General features: G+C 37.8%; 1 protein-coding gene across 13 annotated transcripts in view; it reads right to left on the bottom strand.

Annotated features, from left to right (window-relative positions):
- The window catches only part of CADPS2 (calcium dependent secretion activator 2), a 335,485-nt gene that overhangs the window by 210,878 nt on the left and 103,839 nt on the right, over window positions 1-20,768 (bottom strand). For all 13 annotated transcript variants that reach the window (XM_075727943.1, XM_075727950.1, XM_075727951.1 and 10 more), the window contains exon 3: window positions 10,395-10,727. In XM_075727943.1, the coding sequence (XP_075584058.1) occupies window positions 10,395-10,727 (333 nt within the window). The remainder of the gene's footprint in view (window positions 1-10,394; window positions 10,728-20,768) is intronic.

The raw sequence follows: 20,768 nt of genomic DNA, 5'->3' as shown, positions 1-20,768 counted from the left end.
CCTCCTGGAAACATGGGAATGGGAGGAAACTACTAACACTAAACAGATGGGAAAACACCAGTTACAGAAAGTCTGCTATGCATCTATAAAACACAGTAGTTGCTCCATTATGGTAAAATTTGAATACTGGTCAGATTAAGTTTCCCTAAGGAGGGATAGGTGTTTCAGGCAAGATCCTGCTGTCTCCAGTCTCCTGAGGAAAGATACAGTATGGGGAGAAGGCTGTACCAGATTGATTGGAGCATGATTTTACGGTGCTCCTAGGAATAAAGCAAAGCTTTTGTGTGTACCTTTGGAAGCTCTCTCAGGCATGGCTCAGTATTATATTCCCTCATTTATGGGCAGTCCTAGTGTTCTCACATTAGAAAAGCTGGGCACTGCATGACCAGTTAGGAAAACAAGTTTATTCAGAGGTGACAGAGGCACTGACTCTTCCCTTACTTCATTTGCAAAGGGATATTTCTTCTGTCATAGCCCTGGAGTGCTTACCATACAACTGCTGCTTTCAACAGCAGCTAGAAGTCAACATTTCTACTAAATAAGTAGCCCCAATTTTATTTGAGATTTTTCTTGTTCGTAGCTAAAATGCCTGGAAGTCAATTTATTTATCTGTTATCTCAAGAAACAGATTCCCACAGAGGACACAAAGTACAGATTAATCCTATTTTTACTCTCATCTTACTCTTCCCCTTCCCAGTAGGCTGTAAGCTTTTAGACTGAGGGCTTCAATTATTTCTTCTTCTCTCTACTTATGTCACTGGCCATAAAAGGGTTATTTCAGTTGGCCTGAGAATTTTTCATGCCTGCAGCAGAAACTAAAAGGGAGATAGTCTACCTACCTACAGAAGACCTGTAGAGAGAGAAACAGGCACTTTCTTGTAAACATGTCGGAAGTTTGAAATGATGAACATCTAATCACAAAGCAGACAGCCTCAGCACTGACACCAGACTGAATCTGGATGATATGAATAACTATCTTTGAGTCTTGTAATACAAAATACAGGAATAAATAACAGGCCAAGAAGCATCTCCCTGCATGACGGCTCTTCTGTTGAGAATCAGTCCTCTTTTGGGGTGAGAGGGTGTCTGGGGTGGACAGCCTGGAAGATTAGAGATGGAGAAATTAGATCCTAGAGATTAGAACAGCCTCAGCAGAGGAGAGAGCTGAAAAGGTGAACTGAGAGTTCTCTAGTTTTTAGGACAGCCACAAAAACACCTTCCTAGAGGATAAAAAATAAACACAGAAATTACAGGCTATTCAAAGAGAGCTGCAGATATCTCAGCCATTCTGCATACACAATTATTCTTGCATAGGACAGTCCATCGTCTACTATGGCTGTGCTTTGATATTTCTGTTTAAAATATGTATCTACCATATATATTAGCCATCTCATTTCCAAATTTACCTGCATCTTTCCCTTTGGAGTGACTGGGGTGTGGGAACCCTGTCATGGTTTAGCCCTAGCCAGCAACTCAGCACCACGCAGCCGCTCGCTCACTGCCCCTGCCCCGGTGGGATGGGGGAGAGAATCGGAGGAGTAAGAGTGAGAAACACTCCTGGGTTGAGATAAAAACAGTTTAATAATTGAAATAAAGTAAAATAGTAATGATAATAATAACAATATAATAATTATAATAATAATAACAATATACAAAGCAAGTGATGCACAATGCAATTGCTCACCACCTGCCGACCGATACCCAGACAGTTCCCGAGCAGCGATCGCTGCTCCCTGGCCAATCCCCCAGTTTATATACTGAGCATGATGTCATATGGTATGGAATAGCCCTTTGGTCAGTTTGGGTCAACTCTTCTGGCTGTGCCCCCTCCCAGTTTCTTGTGTACCTGGCAGAGCATGGGAAGCTGAAAAAGTCCTTGAATAGCGTAAGCAGTACTCAGTAACAACTAAAAACATCAGCATGTTATCAACATTCTTCTCCTACTAAATCCAAAACACAGCACTATGCCTGCTACTAGGGAGAAAATTAACTCTATCCCAGCCGAAACCAGGACAAACCCATATGAACCTTGTCCAGGCAGCCAGCTGCAAAGAAACTTCCTCTCAAGAAGGGAGAGCTAAGAGGGTTCTCCCTTAAAAATTTCAAAAACGGGTGAAAAAAACCAGCTAAGCTTCAGAACAAGACATTCAGTACCAGTGAGTAAGGGGGATATGGAAACATAGGCTCATTCTTTTCCTGTGGCTTTTTCAGCTGCTTCTGCTGGCTTCACACTGGCTGCTGAAGACACCTCACAGGATGGAAAAACCCTGCAGGGGAAAAAACCTAAATAATCAAATTGATCCTTGGGATGGAAGTGATTGTTCTAAGCAAAACTGCTCTACTTTGAACTGATAAAGAGGGAATACAGAATACCACCATGTCTTAAGCAGAACAGGTGACAAATTCATGCTAAGGGCCATTAACTTATTCAGCTTGCTCACAAGCATTCATTCAAATGCACATACAAGCTAGGAATCAGACACATTAATAAACTTAATCATCAGTCTGGAAATGTGGCTGTAAAAATTATTTGTTTTGTATTTATTTACCTGAAGACACAGAATCTCTCCTTAAAAACAAAAATGATTTTTTAAAAACATTAATACTACAGCCTTTGGGAGAAAAGATTTATTTTTATTGCTTAATACCAAACTAGAGGAACTTTATCCTCAGCTGGTAATATTAAACATGATAAGTCAAATGCACGGGTGATGTTAATTTAAGTGCATGTTAAATGCTGGATATATTTGGCTTCGAATGTTGAGGCAGCTTAACTCCCTTGGATCTGGAACTCAAAAGAATGCCAAAACAGCATTAAATACTTCCTGAAGGCTCCAAAAGAATATTTCAGGGGAAGAAACACAGGAAAAGGTAAAAAAATAGAAGCAGCTTAAAAGGATCTCATTTAACAAAGCCAAAACCAACTTCCTTATTTTTTATGCTACAATGCCCATTCTGCTGCCGTTTTCCTGCACTCACTGAATGCCAAAGACAGTCTCAGAAAACAAAACAGCTTGAAAGAAAGATCTGCAGCCAAAATCCCAACGCTGATAATTTTAATCCTGAGAGGAGGCACAAGACAGAGCAGGGGAGATGGGTAATTCTCAGCTTCTCTCTGCTGATTCTCAGTCAAGCGTGGCTTACCTCTTGTGACAAGAAAGGTGATACACAGGACAACAGGCCTGGAAGGATGCTAACTTTGAAAAAAAGTCTAAGAGTGCTGGTAGTCTCTCAGGCTACTACAGACCACTCCATGTCCAACAGGTGGAAAACAAAACACAACAAGAACAGAAGCCATATATGCACAAAGAGAGCTCTATGATAGAAAAATCCACAAGTAAATTTTGTCTTAAAAGTGATTAAAAGTGCAAAAACTATCCCTCAATGTTTTTTCTTAGCACTGAAACGTTTTTTCTTCATACTGAACAAGTAAACCTTTAAATGTTTTCACGGTTTTCAGATATCCCACTCAAGTTTTCCTTTTAAATGAAGATGTCAAAGCCAATTTTTCCCACCCAATAGCTGCATGTAAGAAGGATACTGCAATACCTCAAGTACTGAAAATGCATCACTGTTGCCAACACACCATTTGTCTGGTATTTTCTCAGTATTCCTTCAACTGCAAACATAAATATTGCAAAGCACTTCTCCATTATGTAACTTGCAAGGCTTTTAAACATTGTTCGGAGTCATTTAAACATGCTAAAAAAGTAACTTGCTTCTCTGAGGATGCTTTAATATTCTTTCCATCATTCTTCTATAATTAGAGTAAATGAGAACAAATCAACACCCTTTGGGGCAATCAGAGACTTTTTTCAAAAGTAAACTCTGCTATTATAGAAAAAACCCACTAGTTTAGAGGCGTTAAAACTTTTTTTTTTTTTTCTTTTTAAATATCATCAGTGTGTATTAACAGAACTGAATCACTTGGGGGTTCCAAGTCTTCCTTTTTCACCAGAACTCACATTATTAAGCTGAAACTCTGAACTGGCCTGACATACATTGTTCAGCTTAGCTCTGGATTTCTCACAGTCCCATAACAGAAGTAATCTTAGTATTTTCCAAAGCACTGCAATTTTTGTCTTGAGCAAGACATCTCCAGACCTCTCAAATGGAGCTAAAGGACAAATGAAGCAGCTCAGAAAAAAAACATTTAAAAAAGATAACTGTTGAAATAACTTCATATTAAACTCCTCTGTGCATCAAGAGTGACACCTTATGAAGAAGAGACAACATCTAAAATCCTGTGAGAAATGACAATTTATTTCTCCACTAAAATATTTGGTTTGAATTATTCTGCTCTCTCTCAAGAATAGACAGTGGTGGATCTTTTCTCCCCTTGAAGAACAGAGAAAAATCAATCAGAAAGCAGATTTTTTTGTGAGGAGGAGGGTGGCATAGGAGAAGATATATTCTTGTATTTACAGGTACTAGAAACCAATAGAGTTGATGTGTGAACAAGCCTGAAGTGTGAACATTTGAATGTTTCTGTTATCAAAGGCATGAAACGCTTTTCAGGTTGACATATATGACAGTTTTAAAGCACTGACCCGTTCTGTAAGGAAGCATATTGTAATTGCATCATGACTGCGTGCAGAAACTTTCTAGACTCACATTTATCATATAAAAATGCCGTCAACACCTGAATATTAACTATAACTCTACAGCCTCCCACAGTCCCACGAAATTACTGTTTTTTCCGCTCCCAAGAGCTCTCCTACACCGCTGCAGTCCTTTCTGCCCACCGCGAACCCGGACAGCTTCTCCCCACGCTCCTATTCTGCCTGCAGTCTACCCCGCAGTCGCTGCAGAATTGCCTTTTATCTGGAGAGCAAACAAATCCTGCCCCACGCCGGGGGCCTGCACTGGCTACCCAGCAGTAACCTCGTACCAGGTAAGGCCTGAAGGTAACAAGATCCCCCGTATGAAGCAGGTGATCAGCACGAGGTTTTTTGTTTGTTTCTTTGTTTGTTTTTTAAATAGGGGAGTTGGAATATCTTAGGCTGGGTAAAAAGCACATTTTCAGCCCAGAGGGATGTTTAAGACGTTGGTTGATGTCTTGTCGAACACCTGATGCTACCTCGAAAACACAGCAATGGACCTTGCCAACATTTTCCAGAGGTCACTTTGTTGTATCAGGTATAATTTATCATGAAGTAAGTAATGACAGTCATTGGTGACCACTGGAAAGATACGGGCATAGCTGAAGCCCTGGTCACATTATAACATCTCATGGAGACAGTATCTTTTCTTTTGACTAAAAAGACTCAGATCTAGAACACACACTGTTACGCAATATGTATAATATACAGCCCAAACCAATTTTTTCCTGTGCCTTGCAAAATTGAACTTACCAAATTGAATCTTTTGATCACAAAGAGATACAGATAAGGCAGCAGTTGCTGGCCTTGCTCCAAGTTGTAAAGTTGAAAACAAGATCATAGAAGAAGTCTTCAACATCCTAAGAGTTAATGTATCTGTGTAAGTTTTGCTCTACATACTAAAGAGAATTTTAACACTTCTTTAATTACTTCAAGAAGATTATCAACTCCAGACTGAAACTTTCTGTACAAAGATACCATTATCCTTTATGCTTCATAAAGTTGCATTTGTACCTATAACGTATACAGGGTATGAAAGTTTCTAAGAAAAATATCCAGAAGTATGGGAAATTCTGTGATCTGTGACATAACTGCACTACTCTTCAAGATTTTACTGAGCAAAGGATCAGAACTACAAACATTGAAAAGTCATGAGGGCCTTGATGCAAATTAAATTGCCCTTAGTTTGACTTATTTCCAAAACAGCATAATTAACTGGACTTCAGTGAAGTGCTGGATGAAACAGTCCAATTGTATTGAGCACCATAAGCAGACTTCAGTTCAGGAGAAATTCTTGACAGAAAATATTCTTATAATTAAAAATACAAAAATTTATTATGGAAGATACAATATATTCCATCATTCTCAATATTAGACACTTATACAAAGAGTTACATCTTGAGAAAGCTAAAGATAATGAAGGATGTGAACCAGATGCAATACAAGGCTTTTAAACAGAAAATTATATCTTCCAGCAAAGTACCATCTAAAGCTATTTCCAGAAGAATTAGTTTGTGGTTGATTCCCAAAAAGTCGACAGTAGAAGACTTAGGAAATAATTCTTCTTAAAACTGCTACATTATTCCCAGAAATATTTATTACCTGTCAGAAAAGAGAACGTGACTTGCAAGAATTCTTCCACTATGAAAATCAGTGTTGTTCTCCCCGCACCCAAGACCAGGGGTTTAGATCAGCCAAAAAAGTCAACCTTTTAAAGGTACTTTCAAACTACAATAAACTCTGTGTGGAGCAATGATTTACCTGATATGGAAATTCTGGTACTGGTGAAGTGGTATAATAATAGTGCATGACCACACATCAGTTTGAGTTTGACTTTCAGTTTGACTTTCTGCATCAAAGTTATCCTCTATATCAGTGAACAATTAAAAAAAAAAAAAAAAAAAAAAAAGACTGTATCATGTTTGATCTCTATAAATCAAAGAAATTGTTACAACACACTGTGGCCAGGCATCTCAAAAGCAAATCAAGGAGCTCATTAAGTCCCAGCTAACTGGCAATCATTTCTTTATCATAAAACATAGCTCAAAGCAATACAATGTAAATAAAAATCAGGTGAAAGTGTCAGCACTTAGCAAATTGAATCTTTCAGTCACAAAGAGATATAGATAAGGCAGCAGTTGCTGGCCTTGCTCTAAGTTGTAAAGTTGAAAAGAAGATCATAGAAGAAGTCTTCAACATCCTAATGTGAACATCCTGTTAATGTTCACTACCTAAGGACAAGCTTAGGCATTTAGTGTATGTTACAAGATTGTGACAAGGAGTTGTTCTTCAAAGAAAAATGCATAAAATTCTAATAGCTATGTGGACTGTGTTTGACAATGTCAGAGAGCTAGTCTATTACTATTCACTTTATTTTTGATTAAGTTCTTGTGCTCATTGAATGAATACTGTCTCTCACTGCTATCACACAAAGGATGGAGACTGGCAACCTCTGTGGACCCACAGTAACCCACACCCTAGCAGAATTGTCTGATGAGCTGCTGCAAGATACCCAAGGGTTTAAGAGTTGAAGGGAATGCTCCATTTAGAACAGGCTGGGGAGCAAAAGCTACTGAAAACCAATAAAAAGTTTCTAAATGCCGAGAAAGTCACAAGGAGGAGGCTGGCAGACAATACCTCCTACTGTTACAAACAGCATCCTTGTCTGCCTAGCAGCCTTGTAGGGGCAGGATAATTTACTCTTATCATTGACATTGTAAGACATTTTTCTGTTTCCTACTTCCAAAGGGCTGGAACAAATGAAAAAAAAAGGGGGAAAGAAAAAGACAGAATTTTCTGCACAAATTATAACTGTACAGATTTGCTGTTAAGGGCAGCTGTTTCTCAGAGCTGGAAAATATACAGAATTTCATATATCTGATTCTCTGCTAGAAGCACAGGCTAGAATCCAACTCATCAAAACCTCTATCAAAAATACAATTTTAACATCTGTTTGGACTTTCACTTATCTCACTGCTCCCAGACACTATTGATTATCATTATCTGCAAGTCTCTAGTATTCTGAACGGCAGCGGCAAAGGGAAATGAAAGTGAGCATTTTCATACAAAGACAGATAGAGGCTTCTAGGGGAGAATGAAAACTGCTGGTGCTGACTGAAATCCAAGTCTAACTTCATCTCATCTTCTATAAATACACTGTCAATACAAAGGAATAAGATACAGCCTAAACTAAAATATTTACTAAAACTATAATGAGAAATAAGGGATTTTGTCAAAAGAGAAAAGGCATTACATTATCAGAGTCCGGTTGCTGTCTGCAATACGCTTCCTGGGAAGGCTATGGTTGCTGTCTTTTTCTTTTAACAGACTTCTCCTCATACCTTTGGTGTGTTATGGGCTTGACTGGACCACAGGAACAGGATATAAAATGTATGGAGGGTAGCAACTCTGTTGGAGTACACAATGAATGTTTTTGCTTTAGCAAAGTAATCTCATCCTTGCCTTGGAAAACTAAAATCCTCAGACAGCAGGAACCCCAAGCAAGAAGGGTAAAGGCTTGAAGCCTTTCCCTCTCCATGCTTCCCAGCTTGAAATACGTAGGTGCTCCTGTATCTGCTCCCAAAGAGGTAAGTCTCTCTCCCCATCCTTCAATATTTATATGAATCCAGCGTAAACAATGTGTACTTCGGACACGTGCACAAGGAGATTTTAGAACCTTCAGTGCTCAAAATCAGGAAGAGTAAGAGAAGAGTCTTCTCTTAATCCCATTGAGTCATCTTTGCACACATCAGGATGATCAATCAGTCTTTCTCCTTTCCTACCTCCCACAAGATTATTTCTTCTTTAATTTGTGATTAAAAAAAAAACAGAAAAGAACATCACCCCATGCTCAAAATTCTACCATGGTAGAAGACAACAATGAGTCACTGTGATGTTTCAGCCTCTCTGTAGGTTACGGACCAAGAACAGACAGAAATTTCTTGATATTTGCCAACTAGCTTTGTTCCATCAATATTCCTACAATTAAGAACCAAAACAAAGAAGCCTTCAAGTACAAAAACAGAAGCACCTTGTGGACTGTATCATCAGAATCACTTCCAGACTAAAGAAACAATTTTTTTGTTTGTTTAATTGTTGACAGCTCTACAACCACTTTTGTTTGTGTTCCTCTAGCACAACACAGACTAACAGCAGATTTTGACTGTTCACAGTGACACATAAAGTAAGATTTAGCCATCATCAGACACCAGAGGAGGGAGGAATCCATACAGAATTTCTACTATAAGTAACGGGTTATCTACTTTTGCAGGAAAAAAAAAAAAGTTATTTTTTCATGTTTTCAGGTATTGGAAGGGGTTGCCCAGAGAGACTGTGTGGTGTATCTCCATTCTTGGACGTTTTAAGACCTGAATGGATAAAGTCCTCAGTAACCTGGTCTGTCCTCACAGCTGACCCTGCTTTAAGCAGGAGGTTGGACTGACTGACCTCCTGAGGTCTTTTCCAAACTGAATCCACCTACGCCTCTATGTTCTATTATATAAAAACCCCCAGATCATCACGATTATCCCCCAAGATTTCAGTGCTACTTCATCTTGTTACCAACCTGCATATCCCAGAGGTTAACTTCATGATATACATGTATGTGAATTAAGAGGCAAAGGAAAAAGGAAAACAGGGGCCAAACAGGAAAAAAAGAAGAAATATTCTGTCTCCTTCCATTCTAAACACTGCTTATTCAGAAGTCTCTTCCCACCCTCATAGTGGGTAAAGAGCTCATAGTGAAAACAGAAGCCCTCATAATTTCATGCAGAATAAAATATTACACTTTCTCATTATGAAAGTTGGATCTATGACCTTGAGAAGTATTAAACACCACAGAAGTTTCAGTCATAGAACAGTTACATGATAGCATACCACACTACTCCATAAATTAAATAGGCAACAATGTCCAAGATTCCTCATTTTTTTCCCATATTAAGATGGCCCATAACTACAAGCCAGCCTTCAGCATAATATATGACAAACAGCTTAGCTGTAGTCTGGTGTACTGTGTGAGCTCAGTTTAAGTGCCACATCCATGCTGGTTGGTTGCGACTTTCAAAAATACCTTGCTTTTTTCATGTTTTTCCTCCCTAAGTAATTGTTAATTTACAGTTACATCACTATGAAGACTGGCCAGATAAAATATTTTTACATACCATTTACACTACTGATTAGCAATAGATTATACATATAAATCCAAATATGATTGCTGAAGAGACTGTTTGTCTTGGTCTCGGTAATTTATGGGGACCATTACTCTTACCCAACAGAACATCAAAGTAAAAATGTGCAAATTAGCTTTGTAGATGGTGTTGGAAATGAAGCACATTGAGTTCTAACATACCGAAATTCTAGACACTGGATGGCAAGAGCATCCTGAATTCAGCCACCTATCACCTATCTATTTATGGCAGCAAATTTCTCTTAAAGATGTATGCACATACATACAAATGTATGTACAAGCATACATGTGTAATTTATATGAGGGTATGCAGGTGTATAGACCATAGAACATGCTGCAGAATCACCCAAACCACTGGAACTGTGACACCATAAAAGGTGTCAGGAGATCCCTGCAGCATAAGTACCATATACTCTGGCATACCCTTTTTCCAAGTGCTCTCCAGCGACCAAATGATGCAAAGATTCCTTCCTGAAGGGTCTCATCTCCTTGGACTGTGGAGATGTACTTAAAACTGAAAGCTTCGGCACACAGGGAGGAAGCACTTGACCTGTCAGCGGCGGGGAGATATTCTGAACACAACAGAACCGAATGACACCAATACTTACTTGGCAGGCATTATAAATCAACTGGTGTTCCAATTTTTTGATCCCTAGAATCTGCTGAAACATTTCATAAAGCTGTTCCTTGCTCAGAATCAGCTCCGATACAGCACTTAAGGCCATTCTATTCGGCTGTTTGCAAAAGTCCTCTTCTCCCCTGTATATGGCATCGTATTTGGCTAGCCAAGAACTTAACACTGTCTCTTTGCTTAATCCATCGATTTCAGGTAAACTTCGGACCCTCTTTTCTATGTTTTTCTTAAAAACATCTCTAAAGTCATTTGCAGAACATCCTCCACTGTGGACCATTCTTGCAACCCGGTCACTCTTGAGAAATACCTTTTAAAATAAAAGAAGAGGAAAAAAAAGAAAGAGAAAAAGTTAGGCATGAACACAAACACAAAACAATCCCTTATAAAGGGATTACAAGCTAGTATTTTGCTCTGTGTAACATGGCTTTATAAGGAACAGTTATTCAGGCCAAGTTTGCTATATTTTTCATACAGAAACAAGTGACCATGTTGAAAAAGTAAGTTTCTGCATTGAGCAAATACTTAAACTAAGTAGCTTTTAAAGTATTTATGCAGAAATTTACAATAGCTAAGCTAGAATGAAGTTTGAATTAACAGCAGTTAATATAAAACTTACCTACAAGATTTAATTAATCTTTCCTCCATTAAAACCACAGCAGTCTAAAGTTACTTGCAAGTAACTCATGGATAAGCTGCACTGTCTCAAAAACTCGGAAGTATGAGTTAAAATATGATCTTCAAGCCAGCCAAGAATCTCATGGAAGATGAGACAGAAATCCAGGAAAAAAAAAAATACTAGACAAATACTACAATCAATATTAACAATAGAGAGAAGAAAGATTCAAAGATACAGAACTGGTTCTACTACTGTAGATACAATACTGGAGACACAGTATGAGATTCTCTGTGTAAAAAACCCAAACAAAAACCAACACAAAAAACCCCGCCCAAGCACACATACTCTAAGATATGACAAGGCAAATTACAACAACAAACCCATTAAATCAGCATCAGCATTCTGTAAGAGCTTTTCAGTCTTCAAGGATGGTTGCATTCACCTCTTCTTCTAACACAGGCCTTGGCAAGGTTGATCTTCCCAGCCACTGTGCGTGGCCAGGTCATTTCTAGTAGCGAGTCTCATCAAACTGTTCCTCTACAAAATGCAACCAACAAAAAGATGACCACAGCAGCATGGTCAGCCGTGTAAACAACTGGCGTCTGCCTTAGACAAGGGATAAAGTGCAACATGCCGTTGAATGGGTAACTCGGGGAGGACCATCTGGCTCCCCACAGCAGAGGGAGATGGGTCAAGGCACTCTGCCCTGCAAGGCTTGGCTGCTGGGGGGACTGCCTGGGTGTCACACCAACACCCCCTTGCTGAAATGCAAAGAACAGATGTGATACCATGTAGTCTAACCAGATTTCCTATCCACCACCTTTCTGACTGTTTGCTGTCTTCAGTCAGAGGCTATGAAGTGGAAGATGAGTTAACTATGCATTTTCAGATAATCATTTTAGTCACCAAGATCTATGAAAATGCAATGAATGGAGATGACAGCACAGTAAACCTCTGACTCCATATGCTATCACATGTTGGAAGATGGTGCACCTAACAACCAACCTAAAATATTACTGTGCTTCATTTGGAAAACACAAAACAGAGCAGTAGGAGAGGAGCTAAAAAGCTGAGCAGAGAGGAGTGCACAGGTGGAAACAGATCAAGAAAAACATATTCTAAAAGTTCCAGTGCTTGTTGAGGCATGTTTCCTGGTAGCATATTTTAAAATGCAGTTACTTAGAAAATATATCTTTCAACAGATATCTTAATTGATATTGTACAGAAGGCTACAGATTAAGCCTAAAAGTACCTGCCCAAACAGATTATTCAAAAACAACCCATCTCCAATATCTGCTAATCATATTTTATGCTCTAACTGTACCATGATAGATTTCCTTTTTTGGAAACATAAGTATCTAAGGTTAAATTCTTATTCATAAAGGGACCTGACATGGTTACTGTCAATTAATGCTGATATTAATTTCCTAAAAATGCTACACAAATATTGAATCTCATTTCAAAACAAAGAATTATCAGAAATTCCACTCAGCAATAAAACTTATCAACACAAACAGATACAAGGATATTAAGCCTTTCCTCGTTTTAACAGTCTGCAATTACAATTGATTCACTCCTCCAACAGCTTCACTGGAAACCAAATAGAAAAAAAATATTTAAAAAAAGATTACTTCAAACTAACTTCAGCTACTTTGTATTGTTCATAAACAGCATTAGATCTTCCACCACATTAGTTTGCATAGCAAATGAGAGAAAGCAGATGCAGAAGAAAGAATGAAATTAAGAATATTTATAGGCTCTTCCCCCAAAAATCTCACATTTATGCAAGATTACATGACCCTATGTATTGTTAATATAACTGGATCAGTGTAATTAAAAAAAAAGAAAAATCTGCAAAACACACACTGTAAGATCATCAGAATATCATTCACCTTTCATTACCTTCTTTCAGTCATATTATTCAAACCCATTAATCCAGAATGCAGGGGCTGAAAAGCTGCTAGCACTTCCCTTGACTTAAGAACCAGACTAATTAAAAATTTATTTCTGATTTTGAAGTTGATTTTCTAGGAGACTGCAGGAAAAAATCTGTTCCATTTTTTCAATACTTACCTGTGGAAGGGGAGTACATTGACTAAATGATGGCATGTTCATGTTGGGCAAAACAAATTTTTATATAGGATAAGTCTGTGCAAATATAAAATACAGTTTACATGTATCCCTGACCTTAAAATGTTGCCTTCTGAAGTGTTTCAGGTCACAAACTGTATTTTTATTAAATATTCAAAAATTATTCCAAGATCATTCTTTCACAAAAGATATGGTGGATATTAAAGGAAATTACTCAAAATATAAACCCAAGGTGTAAATAATTTACTATAAAAAGTACATGGCTGGTTCTGAAAAGGAATCCACTGGACCTAAAGCTCTTATTGTACTGCTCCTTTCTGAGTGGCAATTTATGAAAATTTTTCCTGAGAGGAAAAAAATGTAACATCATCTTTAAAATGAACTATTTGTATTTGAGATAATTAAAAGATAATAATACCATTTGAACAGAAAGACTCCATTTTTAAGACTTTGCAACATTAAACCATAGAAGAATGGAAATTCAGTTAGGAGTGTACCATATGTGCCTCAAATTTAACACAGTAAGATGCATTAAAAAGCTATTAAATGTCTCGTTATTCCTGTTCCTGAAAGACATATGGTACACTTCACGGTAAATTCAAAATCCTTTGCTTCAGTTACATTTCTTGAGATTTGACTCCTCAGTTTCAAAGCTTTTCTGAGCTGTTCTATGGCTTTTTTTTTCTAAATTCTAAACAGAATTTTATGGGAATTGCTACTATATGGGGAGTGGTATCCCACCAGTTCCGTGCCAATGGAGTTACTGTTTCCACCATTGTTCCAGAAAGCCCATCTGGCTGAGTATCTGTGGGACCAGAGTCCAGGCTAGGACTGCAGATTGGGATACATACAAGCTTTACAACACTCCTGGTACTTTCTTGGCAGCATTCATTTTAACAATGAAATCTATAATCTTTCATAGCAGTCTTAATGTAGTTTACCACTTTTTCTTCAACACGGATTATATGCGCAGCCCAATCATCCCCATTAGGGAAAATTTTTGTGTTGATATCTATCTTTAGAGCAAAGTACTAATTAAGTGCATTCACTAAATTGTTGGCTCTTCTTCCCTTTATTCCTGTATTTGGATTGTCTGATCGTTAGACTTAGTTCTAATTAAATGATCATTCAAAAACCTCCAGTGTTAAAATGTTATCCCAAGTTTCTCAACACTGGGGGGAAACTGGAGAGAAAAAAATATTAGACGTTTGAATGTATAATATAAAGTACCAGAAAAAGTTACTGTGGGGACAAAGAAATCTGTTTCTACAAGGAACGAAATTTGGCAGATCAGCCATGATCATTCGGAGATCCTTGTATTATTTAGAAATAATTTGACAAGAGTCAAAGTTTTAATGAAGTATTTCCTGTTTCTACCAACGTTTTCTGGACTTCCTCAAAAAAATCCTAGGGCAATGCTCTTTGTTAGTCAGTATTTGAACTTTTAGTATCATTATTGGTTCCTTAAATCTAAGTCAACATCAACTCTTCATGTTACCCGCTGCTAACAAACACAAAAAACCCCACTATTAACACACACAATGCATTCAGGAAAAAAACAGGTAGTTAAAAGACAGGTTTTCATCAGCCCAATATATCCATCTTGAAGAACTTTTTCAATTCACATTATTTAGAGCCCTTCTAAATACTCTTGGACTGAGCCATACCTACAGTCTTTGATGGATAAAGTTCTCCTCATACCATAACCAAAGATCGTCAGGTAAGGAATTTAACAACTCCTCAATTTCTTCTTCCCTTATAATTACAGTAACAATTATAATTTGCATCTATCTACTGAAGTATGGTTTAAATTCACTTTTTATCCAATCATTACACATACACAATTTCATCTGTTGCAAATGCTAGTAAAAAGCTTAATTCAAAATAGTCTTTAGCACTAGATAGTTACATTAAAAGTATATTTCTGTTTAGAGATGAAACATCATCATTTAGCAGTGCCTACAACTTGAGAAAATATTGGAAATATTAAACAAAGAACTGCTTTTACATCTTCTAGCACAGACCCCTTGAATAATATTCCTATTTATTGAACATCATACCAAGTTTAACTAACTATATAAGCAGGCAACACAAATACGATGACCTTATTCTCTACTGTATAGCTTAGAAAAAAACATAAGCAATATGCAACAGAGTTTGCATAAACTGAACTGTAGATAACCTTTGCCTTTTCTTTGTAAACAGATGAAATATGAGGTCCATTAGGCCATGCATTACAAACTTTCATATGTGTTTTCTTTCATTTGGAAGACACATAGTGACGGAGTTTTTTGTTAAGGTCACCTTCCTAGCCAGTTTGGAAGAAAAAACCGAACACAATAATTATAAATATCTATAATGTTTCTACCAGTTTGTGTAAGTGGTGTTATTAATAAAAAATAACATTTTGTAATTCTGCTACACATACCAGTAAAGCACAACCTTTCAGCTACTTGCTTATATATCAGTTCTAGCAGAGCCTGACTCAGCTCTAGGCACAGCACCAACTGGCAACACACTAAGCTTGCGCTGACCAAATTATGTTACAAGCTCTTTTATTCGCTGGCAGAAAACTTTGCAAAAGGGTTTGATAAAAAGAAAATTGATGATCTAAGCCCCCCTCCCCTTTTCAAACAAAGGATTGCAAAAACAACCAAATAAAAAAAAGTGTGCTCTAAACAGTACATTACCTCAAAAGGGAAAAATATATATACATTAGGATTTTTAACCAAAATCTCACTTTCATACTAACATTCTCTTCCAAAGTAAAACACAGAAAGTAACCACCCCGTATTTTTACTTGCAAAAACGTTCTGTCTATCATACAAATCTCTTGCAGAACACTACTCACATCTGTGGTATATCCAGTGCTATAAAATAAAAATCGTTGGGTTTGCAGGTAGTAAGTTATAATGGAACACTTTTTTTAAACACAAAATTGCTTTCTTATTAACCATGTGAAAACTGAAATTTTAGTTTCAGGGAATATAAGTGTGTGTATATATACTCATACATATATAAATGTGTATGTGTCTGTGTAATGCATGTGTGTATACACACACACAGAGAAAAACACTGCAGTCAGTCATGTTCATCCATTATCCATTTTGAAGACAAATGAATTCGGCTATGACTTATTGCTTCTTATGTTTTGCGTATGAGTCTTGTGTGGTAACAGTATTTTGTTTAAGCAAAACTTCGTTTGCTCTTTTAAAATTCAAAAGGGTACTGAGAAGGGCAGAAGGGCCACAAGAATGATTTCTCAGTCTCTGAAAAGGAAACTCCTTACTCATCTGGCCCCGTACACCTTCTAGTAGTGCAACTGCACCAACATTCTCCCTTTCATTAAGCAAAGCAGCACTGAGAACTTCATTTGCCACAAGAGCAGCTAGAGATTTTTCTTCATTTTTGACAGTCGCTGCTGTTCGTCTAGCTTTGAGGAGATCACATTTATACTCTAGACACGTCCTATGTCTTAACAGCCAGGGCTCAGTACATCTCTCATGGAAAAGATGGCTGCAGCTCAAAATGCACACTATGTCCCTGGGACAGTAAACTTCTAGACATACGAGACATCATCTGAATCAGTTTCCTTACCACCATTCTTTACAACACATACTTTAAGCTGCCTAATAGCTTTTTTCACTTCTGTTAAATTCTGGCATTACTGGATCCAAGCTCTTGGTATCCTGCATGTTCCAGCACAGCAACAGGTGGAATAAAACACCACAGCCCTTATACACAGACAGGGCCTCTAAATAATGGTTCACCCAGGAGCTGTGGTAGCTTCCTACTTCTATTGCTATGATTACTTGTATGCCACTCTGAATTAAGCATAAAATGTCCTTATCTTCCAGACTACCAATCACAGCTGTAACAGTATCCTCTGCACTGATGTAGACTGTAAGAAATGCTTCACTACCTACACTTGGACATTTTTAAGTGATTGCACCAATTGCTCCAGTTGACACTGCACACTTTATTTTGCCTGCGAAAGTACACTATCGCCTTCTATTTAGGACTATCCACGTTCTCTGTTTCTGTTGGCCTCCTCAAGCTTGCTAAGGAGCTGCAAGCACTGCAGTGCGGTCATTTGGGTAGCACCACCAATCCAGACACAGTCTTTAATGGTGAAGTTCTTCCAGAGACTCCACCAGGTGCCGACTCCCACACTGTCCTCTCCCCAGGCTGGAACAAAATGCTTGGGCAAGCAACTCCCAGTCCATGGGCTTGCGATCAAAGCAGACAAGGCACCATCAAGACTGCAAAGCACAACCACTGGGAAGATTTGGCCTCTCTTCTCTAAGCCCCAGTCACACCCTGTTCATGAAGGAAGACACTTTAAGGGCATTTTTCCCAGTTGGAGCTGGAGCTTGTCACAGAGGCATAGTCTGCCGGAAGCTGTGTTGCTTTCCCATATTACTGCCCTCAGCGATGGCACTGCTGCTCTTTGGCTGGTGGGATCTTCCTCGGGCAGGTGGGATACACTTCCCGTTCCTGTGTTTTGTGGTACTGCCATGTCAATCTCCTGTGCTCAGCGCAGAGAAGTAACACTCAGAAGATTTTTGTTGAATGTGGGGATAGACCCACTGTCCCCAAGATAACAGCTGCCCCAATTTCATCTGCTTGTCATTTTTACTTACTATACAATACTTTAACCCTACATTCATTGACTATCAATGCCTCCACATAAACCTCTAAAGTTTAGTTACTTACTATACAATACTTTAACCCTACATTCATTGACTATCAATGCCTCCACATAAACCTCTAAAGTTTAGTTTAATCTCTCTTTCTCTCAGGAAAACAAAAAAGAGCAACTTTCACTGTAAGGCACGTAAGGGAAGTTCAGCCTCTGACAACATCACACATTCCACCTTTCAAGTGCTTCCAGAGCTTTCAAACCGTATTCGACACATAAATTACAAGTGTAATGCTATACGAGGGCCAACCACTGTCTCTCCTACACCGGCTCACAAAGACTGATGAGCCAGCTCATCAGTCTACCTAGACCTCCAACGTATTCATTCATGCCAATGTACCGCAACTGATGTTTGGGGCATCCTTAGAACCCACTAATGTTAAAACTGAACTTTTTCATGTAACTAAGAAAAAAGGTTGTCAGGTAAGGTTTACTGATACTTCTCTTTGGAGATTTTTTTTTCAGGAGAATACCATCAAACAGACACAGATATACAACTACAGAGGGCAGCATTTTGTCCTGAAGGAATCATTCTTGCATTAAAGGGTATTATTTTTTTTTACTTTAAGCTTGCTTGAAACACAGCTAGAACTGTATTAAGATTAATGGAAATTATGTCATATTGGAAACTGTCAATTAAAATTAAAAAATATAAATGAGTAGAAGTACCTCTTTGATAAAGACTGAACAAGGAGAAAAAGGACTTTGACAGAAGGCCAAGCAACACTCAAGTTTGTGAATGCTTTTCAGGTTTCTGATGTACTTTTCTGATGTGTTCTCCACTCAAGCTCCTAATATGGTTCTTACAGTGACCAGAACCCTTGAGTTTATGACACACAGAATAAATTATTAAAAATGGCGAGCAATTTTCAGGGTTAAATTGAGCTCTCAAATTTCTGCAAAAGACTAATTCTCCTTCTAGGAACTAGAAGGAATTAAAATAAGTTTCTTACTTGAAAATTTTATGTGACATGCATCATCATGCTGTGCTAGAAGCATTATTTGATGCAAAACAAAGCATAGGAAGTTTACTGTGTGATATTAAATAGTACCTTTGCTGCTACTGCAGCAGCTCCTCAAAGCCTCTCATGCAAAAACTCATTAGCAACTCTCATGGCAGTCAACAGCTCTCACCCACTTCTTAAAGTCCTTCCTGTTCCACAGGAATAAAAATATTCCCCATTTCAGTCATTAGCATGAGCAATGTTCTCTGGGACCAGTTCACACAGCCCTCAGTAGTTCCACTGTATTCTGGAACCGCACAATGCATTGCACCGAGAATTGGGGCTAGTTTGATGAAGGTGCAAAAAACTTCTGACACTTTGGAGAACAGCTTCCACAACTACATATTTTAAGAACAAAGGCTTATGCCTAGCAGGAATTAACATATATTATAACAAACAGTTTGCTGCTATACCCTGGAGCTGCAGAAAACCCCATTGTTTCAGATATGATGTTCTCACTCCACTTATGAGAGTCTGAAATAAAAAAAACACTCCAAAAATTATGAAGTTGATGTTTAGATGAGGTTTAGTCTGATCAACTAATCAAACTACAAGAACAAGATCATTTTGGGTCAAAAATAAATAGCTTATGCAGTAGCTTTGTACCTCTAATAGTACATATTAATTATTTTTATGCTAGTTGAATAAAATTGCTGTGTTAGCCATTGAAACAGCATTGATATTCTAAGAGACTAATAGATACCAATGCATTCTAATAACTACTTTTAGTAAATACCGGCTGCTGAACGTGAGTGGAAATTGAGCTACTTACTGAGATTTGCTCAGTATTTTGGAATCAGAAGTATTTTTTATGTTTTTAGAAAAAAAAATATTTATAAGACTGGCTTGCAGGTCTTCTTTCTTCCTCATTCCCTTTCACCCCCTAGAAATATCCTCCAGGCACTATGTTGATTTTTTTTTTTTTTTCTTTTATCTGTGTAAGTCTTCAAAACAGAGTCCTTACCTTCAGGTAAAAGCAAAAGATACTCAAATTTTTAGAGATCACACTAATAAACTCCTATTTCTCTATTAAGTATTTCTGCTATGATTTTGTTAATCACAGGTGTCTTCTCCTAAAAGTATACTACACTGTACAGTTTTCCATTATTCGGGGGGGAAAAATGCTGAAATAAAAAAATCTTAAATTTTGGTTAACAGCAAGTTTTTTGTTTGTTTTTAAAACCTCCTTAAAACATCACATTATACTAATGTGAGAAAAGGAAATAAATTTAAAGTGATATACCATCATTGTCTGAAGAGGCATAATCTTCATTTAATATTTATCCTTTTTTTTTTTTTTTTTTTTTAATAATATCATGTCTACCACCCTTCTGGAGTATATTAAGCTACGATTTCTTCATATCAAGAGTAATGGTTCAGAAACCATCACAAGTTGAAATCTTTAGAAGGTTTACTTTGTTTTCTTCAACTCTTTTGGGCAATATCATAGCTGCACATTGGACATTTTCCACAGCTTAGCAACCAGCTATCTGTAAAAAAAAACCACCGAAACCCAAACTCTTGCAAATTCAGATGTGTGCTACTTCTCTAGGCTTACAGGCTTGTAAGCATACTACACAACACTGTGCACTGGGATTTGTTTCTTTGCCTCCTTTTTCAAATTGGCACAAGCAATTGCCCCAAGTCTTCCCAAATTTCTGTTCCTGATGGCTACACATTTCGCAGACTCATGTACTGCAGTGTTCGTGCCTTGGGCACAAGAACAAACAGAGCTATAGTGACAATCGCCATAAAAAATCCACAAAAGTATTTCACCCAGAAGCAATGTTTTCTCCTGGATTCATTTATTAAAGCTATCCAGACGCCCTTTTGGAACAAGCATATTTATCCTCCTTTCAAGGCTGACAACAGCAACAATAGTTTTTGCACCCTTGTGAGACATAGCAAGTTCTATACTGTTGCCTATATGAGCAT

This window comes from Pelecanus crispus, chromosome 1, assembly GCF_030463565.1.
Source record: "Pelecanus crispus isolate bPelCri1 chromosome 1, bPelCri1.pri, whole genome shotgun sequence".
Classification (NCBI taxonomy): Eukaryota; Metazoa; Chordata; class Aves; order Pelecaniformes; family Pelecanidae; genus Pelecanus; species Pelecanus crispus.
This window is presented reverse-complemented; position numbering and strand designations above follow the sequence as displayed.